The 6,652-nt window shown below is 54.8% G+C and overlaps 1 protein-coding gene across 1 annotated transcript in view; it reads left to right on the forward strand.

Annotated features, from left to right (window-relative positions):
* The window catches only part of ZNF609 (zinc finger protein 609), a 31,533-nt gene that overhangs the window by 20,412 nt on the left and 4,469 nt on the right, over positions 1 to 6,652 (forward strand). Inside the window, 1 exon segment of the mRNA XM_009870341.1 lies at positions 2,017 to 2,242. Coding sequence (XP_009868643.1) covers positions 2,017 to 2,242 — 226 coding nt within the window.

The following is a 6,652-nucleotide window of genomic DNA, read 5'->3' on the forward strand; positions in this document are numbered from 1 at the left end:
CAGAGCAAGGAAAAAGAGAAAGAAATGTTCCTTCTGTAAAAAAGGAGATTTCTGTAAAAAAGGCCAGGGTTTTATTTTGCTTTCGGGTGAGGGAGCAGGAGAGCCACCTTGTCTGCCCACGGTCACTAAACGGGGCTCTGTTTGTTCCGGTGCAGGGTGAAATATGAAATCCCATCAAGCCGCCTCACTTATTAGAGAGATCGTGGAGAGCTGCTTATTATGCACCGTGGCATAATGCAGATTACGAATGTGACCGGGCGATAATTAGCAGAGCTGGAACTGTAATTAAACGCTCCTGTGCTGCGCTGCGGTTGCCGTCGCAAAGTGTAAGGAAGCTTGAACGGTTTCAAAACCGACAAGATCCTTGGCAGATGTTGCTGCCAGGGCTAAGGGGACTGGAGCGCTCCCCTGTCACCTCCCGGGTCCCCCAAGATTGGGCAGCCCCCCCTGGTCCCTCGCTGTTTATTTTAGGGCTGGACACTTGTGTTTGGTTTAGTGTTGAGGAGCCGTTTGGGGTTTTTCTGAGCACCCCTTTGCATGGGGCAAAGAGCTGTGGAGCACGAGAGGCGCTGGCAGCCAAAGAGACCTTGTCATCCACCCACCGCTGCTCGAGACCTTCAGGCCGTCCCAGGAGGACAAAGAGGCAGAAGGTGCTTGGTGTTCTTCCACTGGAAGAGCGAACCGCTCGCCCTGGCAGAGCCAAAAGATCTTTGAGCTCTCCACAGGATGAGAGCAGGGAGAGGCTGCTGGAGCGGGTGCAGTATCCTCTGCTCTGCCCAGAGGTTTGCCTCCTGCACCCTCGCTACTTGGTTATGGTATTTGTGTGGATGTGGCTGTGGAGAAGCTTGTTCGGGTCACCAGTTGATGGTCCAGACGCTCACTGCGATTGTGGGCACCACGTTGCATGGGGCAGTATGTTGGACGTTGGTTGGTTGGTTGGACTTACAAGCTTCTACTGGTGTTATTTATCTTGCTTAAAGGATGGAGGCAAGAGAAGGAGCAGATAATTTTAGCAGCTGGTGAGAACGAGAATGCCAGGTTGGGGTGGGATTCCGACCTTTAGGTGGCTGTCAGCCACATTGACCAAGTAGAGCCAGTGGCGCCGTTGGAAGTGGTTGTGGGCTCGTGTCCATGTCTACGCCTGGCGGTCAGAAAGCTTGGCCTCTCCAGGGTTCTAATCACCTCTCCACAGCACCTAAGCCTCTGCTGTGCAGAGGTGATTAGATGTCCTCTCAGCTGCTTTGCTGATGAGCCCTGAAGGCCACAAAGGTCTCCACCCTACCCTTCCCTTGGCCAGCAGCAAAACCAGCCTGTCAACCACCCTTCTTCTAATACCGCTGTCATCTGCTAGCATGGCAGAGTGACCAAGGACCTTGGCTTGTCAGTGGCGCAGTGACTTGGCTGTAGTTTTACTTGGCGTGTCAGTTCCTTGGCTTTCCAGGCTGTGCTCTGGCCACGAGATGTGGTTTCCAGGAGAAGTGCAATGGCTGGCACGGTCCAGTGCCGAAGCAGGCACTTGTGCGGAGGAGAGGGATGTGATCCGAACGCCTGTGTCTTCAGGTGGTCACAGGGTGGATTTGGGAGGAGGAGGATGTTGGTTTTCAGTGGTGCTGGAGGGAGACCTCTACTCGTTTGTCCTGTCCCGCCAGTCAAACGGAAGCTTGTGATTTTTTTTTTCTCTTCCAACAAGCCATCACGAAAGGTGTCTACACCCGCAGAAGCTGTCAGGGAAGGAACCTGGCACAAGCTCTTTCAAGTAGGAGAGCAGATACCTCCTGCCTTTTGAGTGTGAGCACTGGCTCCTCGGGGTTACATGGGTACGGGCACGCCAAGGTGTGAGAGATCTGTGAGCTCCTTGTCCTCTGATGGGCGTGGGACTCGAGCTGCCTGCTGGCACAGGCATCAAGAAGGTGACAGCCCTGGGCTTAAGGTTCTCTGGGAATGTAGCTGCCTGTCCATACTCGTTCTCCTTCCCGTATTCCTCCCAGTGACCCGTGTATTTCTCCCTCATTGCAGATGGAATCTCCGGTCTCAACGCCCGCAGTGTTGCCCTTGCACCTCCTCGTCCCTGTTGTCAACAACGACATCTCATCTCCTTGTGAGCAGATCATGGTACGCACCCGCTCGGTGGGTGTCAACACCTGCGATGTGGCCCTGGCCACCGAGCCAGAGTGCCTGGGCCCCTGCGAGCCTGGGACCAGCGTGAACCTGGAGGGCATTGTCTGGCAGGAGACAGAGGATGGTAAGTATCACCAGAGAGCTTTTTGCTCTCCTGCAATGTCATTTTGGAGTCAGGGCGATCCCTTCCTTCCCGTGGCCTGTCGGCACGTCCTGGGCTTTGTCCCCACCAGAGTCTGGGTGGTCGGTGCAGAGGAGCCCTTCATCTGTCCCGCAAAAGGGAGTAACGGGCCAGAAAACTTGCGTCAGCTCCATGTGTTGCGTTTTTTATGGCTGGCGCAAAATTGAACCTGCCATTTCTCTGCCTTTCGACAAGAGCCAACTTGTTCTGGAAGGTCGCGCCAGCCTGCACGGGAACTCGGCAGTCGCCTTCGTTTCTGCTTGGCAACCTGCAGGTCCGTCACAAAAACGCTCGAACCCTGGGAGGCGGCAGAAATCTCCTGCTGGATTAAAAAACCCCAGCGGAGCTTTCAAAATCGCCTCAGCGGGAGCTCAGCTGCTTGTCTCTCTTGCCAAGCCAATCGAATTTTTTTTTTTTTTCCTTTTTTCCGCTGGAGCTCGTCTCCTCTGCACGCAGTTCGGTTTGCTTTCCCAGGTCCTTTGATGGGTTTTCGTAGCTGCTGGGGCCCTGCCAAGGAACGCGGGGATGAATAGGTGGCTCAGTGGACCACGGCGAGTGTTGGAGCCTTTCCCTCTGGCCTTGTTGGGATGCTGGAGGTTTTTGCTTCAGGACTCTCAGGGTGAGCTCCTCACATTCCTGCCTGGCTTTGGCTGGAGACTGGAAGCAGAAATGGAGCCCAGAAGCACAAAGGTGAGGAAGAGCAGCAACAGTGGAGGCCAAGCGGTGCTTCGTATTGGCCGGGTCCCCAGAAGCTCCTTTTGGATGTCTGGTCCTGCTTTTCCATTGCCGTGGCGTGCTGATAACAAAGCTTTTTGGCCTTTTTACCCCTCACTGCGACTGTCTTTGTCATCTCCGATGGAAGCCAAGCTGAAACATGCTACCAGGAGAAGGTCCCTTCTTGCTCCACACTTGGGCCCAGTTTGTCTTTCCTCTCCCTACTGGAAAACTGCATTCCAAATGGGTTGGTGCAGGACTGACTGCTGTGATGGCCCCTGATCTGGAGGTAGTGAGTGCTGAAATTGGGAAAAATGTTGCAGCCTGAGCTATTTGGGAAAAGAGAGTGGACCATGCTGGAAGAGGCTGGGATGTGCTGGCTGGGGATGGGGACCTCCACACTTCTCTGCCCTCTCTGTCTCACCTGCCATGGAAAAACTCATCTGGATTGAGGCAGCTGGGAGCTGTGAGTGAGGGTTTTTTTTTGCTGCTCTGAGGCAGAAGGACACAACAAATCATAAAATCAGGGCTGAGGATCCTCATCCTTGGAGCTACGCTTTTTTGGGTGGAAATCAGGAGAAGAGGTTCATAGTGAGTAGAGGAGCCCATGTGGCTGTGCTGAATGATGGGATGAGCAGAACACCCCCAAGGCAGAGAGCACAGAAACCATCCTCCTCCCCGCCACTGTCAATTCCTGGTTGAGAGGCTGTGATGTGGGAGCAGTTTCTGGTTTCCCTTTTCTCCTGCTCCTCACCCCACCATGAAGCTCTGCAGCCTGTCTGCCTGTCCAGCCGCATTACCCCTCGCTTCCGCGGCCACCGTTCCACAGCGTGCCTTGGAGGCACCCTGCGATTTTTATTTTTTTTCCCAGCCTTGCCTATTTTTAGTCGGTGGTAATTCGATGAACTCGCGCGGAGATCCTTCTCCGCCGGCTGCTGCTTGGTTGCCACTGTTGGGAGCGATGACTTTTATGACCAGCCCTGCAGAAGACAAGCCCTGCCATTGCCTTTGGCTGCTTCTGGTCCACCACGGGTGTTGTAGCTTCATCTCTCGTCTGTGAGTGAAAAGTCAGGGTGAAACCATCCCTATTTCTTGCCTGGCATCTGTCTCATGCCTTCCCGGTGTTAATGGTGGCGTTCAGGGATGATGCTGGAGGAGATGTTGGTCCTGGAGCTTCTGAAATGTGTAGGGATGCAGCGAGCATCTCCACCAGGGGAATAAAGCTGCACCAAGGCCATGTCTACAGAAAGCTGAAGGAGGTGCTTTCAGCACCTGTGAGCACGAGTGTGTGCATGGAGACCATTCCCAAGATCTCCTGAGGGATCTCAGCCCCTTCACCCAGATGGATCTGTCTCTCCCCCTGCTTTTTCACCAGCCTGCTTTCTCCCCAGGGGTGAGATCCCTCAGCTCTTCTCCCAGCTGCACTGGCAGGGATTGGGTAGAGGAAGGCAATGCAGATCTTCAACCAGAGCTCCATTTTTGCACAAAATGGCTTTTGGGTTGGCCGTGGGGCTGCAAAATTGGGGAGAAAGGCTTCCTAAAGCCAAAGTGCAGCAACTCTGGAGAAACCTTGGAAGGTCAAACCGGAGCAGACCCATCTGAGCATGAAGCTCCAAGGAGCCTCGTGATGTCCCTCCTGCCTCAAACACCAGCTTCGTCCTGCCACAGGACCATGATCACAACCAAAGGCGTCCCAATGGGTTCCCACTACTAAACATCTGGCTCCGGGCTTTTGGTCCGTGTGCTGCGCCACTCCTCCAGGTTGGTGTTGGGCCAAGGTCTGGTCTTGCCGGGTCCTGCTGGGGACACTGTCTCTTCGCCTCTCTTGTGTTTTACTGAAACCCCTTTGGTGGAGAGCAGCTGTCTTGAGGCTGCTGAGCTGACGCACGGGCTCAGCATGCTCCTCAGAAGCTTTCTTAAAGTCATGACTGCTCTCATCTTTGCATTGGCAATGTTCTTCTCCAGACAGGACTATTGCTTGCGTTCAGCTTCCCAAGGCATGCCCAAAGCTGACCCAGATAATTTTGGCTGCGGCTCCTGCTTTAGCTGCTGAGCCCTGGATTAAAGGACTTGTTTGCCAAGGTCCCCAAATCTTTGGAGGCATCTTCTGGATGGTTTTCAGGCCACGGAGAGGGAGTGTCCAACAGAATCATCTCTACCCAGCTCCAGGACAAGACCTGCTGGTGGCCAAGGCTATCAGTAATGGTGGCAGCACCTCTAGAATAACTTATTTAAGAAGGGGTAAAAAACTGCAGCTGGGAGACAGGAATGAGAATGTGAGAGGCCCAACCCTGCAGACACCAAGGTTGGTGAAGAAGGAGAAGGTGGAGGTGCTCCAGGTGCCAGAGTATGTTCACCTGTAGCCCATGGTGCAGACCATGGTGAGGCAGGCTGTGCCACTGCACTCTGTGTTGGTGGAGCAGATACTCACCTGCAGCCCATGGAAGTCCATGGTGGAGCAGGTGTCCACACGAGGAGCAATTGCAAATAGACACCACCACTTATGTTTTAACATGGACTTCACGTGGCATTGTCCATCCCATGTCCCCACCAGCTGAGTGGACCCACCAAACCTCAGCTCTTCTGCAAGAGCGCTGGGTCTTCGGCATCTCCAGCCTCAGGGGATGGCAGGATGTTGCCTCCTCGCTGTCTGCCCTTGCCCCACTCATCCTGCTGCCACAGGAGGGGGAAAGCTGCTTAGGATCTCTCCCGGAGGTTTAAATTGTCCTGGGTTATTGTCAGAGGATTAGGAAGGGATTGGGCATGATTGGTTGCACCGGGTTAAATATAGGCTGGTGCATGTTGGGAGGGTTGACATTCCGACAGCGAAGGGAGGTACGACTGCGCGCCGGCTCACTTCTCCCCTTCATATTTCATCTCTCCCGCGTGGTGGTGGGATGTAAAAAAAAATAGCCACGGAGCTGAGTGCTGCTGGGAAAGACCCCTCTGCCTCCAAAAAGAAACTACGAGGGTCCATGTTCTTGGCACGGGTGTGAGCCAGGCTGTTTCTCGGCTTGAACTGGTGTGTGAAAAGCCTGAAACCACTGGTTTTCCCGACACCTTTGCTCCATGATGGAAGGAAATGCAGCCCCGTGGAGGTTCTCCAGGCGGTGGAGTGTCCAGAGTGAGGGCAGGAGCAAAGCAAAGTGAGGGGAAGCCAGGCTTGTTCCCCAAAAGTTGCGTTTTCCTGCATGGGGTGGTTGGCTGTGTGGGCTCAGCTTGCCATCTAGTGGCAGTGACAGCCTTTCCTGGAGGGCTGTGGGGTTCATGGCTGTGCCACAGGGGAAATCAAAGACCCTCTCGGGGGTCTACAGCTCGGCCTCGGGGGCTACAGCCTTGCAGGGGGCTGCCCACATCTCCCCTGGGGGCTTCCTGGCCCTTGCTCTGCGGAGATCGCCTTCCCTATCCTGCCTGAGTGCCCACGGAGCCAACCTGGATCTTCAGCCCCCTCAATCCTGCAGCCGTTTGCGGGGTCACCGGTTTTTGCATCCCCATGAAAGCAGGGAAGAGCACTGAGTGGCTTGAGGAGGAGAGGTTGAGTGGAGGCAGGGTTCTCCCGTCTCCCATCTTGGTGCCCTCCCCATCCCAGATCTCAGGGTCTCGCCTCTCCTGAGAGCCCAAGACCCCTTGTTTGCCTTC

The sequence above is a fragment of the Apaloderma vittatum genome, unplaced genomic scaffold, assembly GCF_000703405.1.
Source record: "Apaloderma vittatum isolate BGI_N311 unplaced genomic scaffold, ASM70340v1 scaffold7495, whole genome shotgun sequence".
Lineage (NCBI taxonomy): Eukaryota > Metazoa > Chordata > Aves > Trogoniformes > Trogonidae > Apaloderma > Apaloderma vittatum.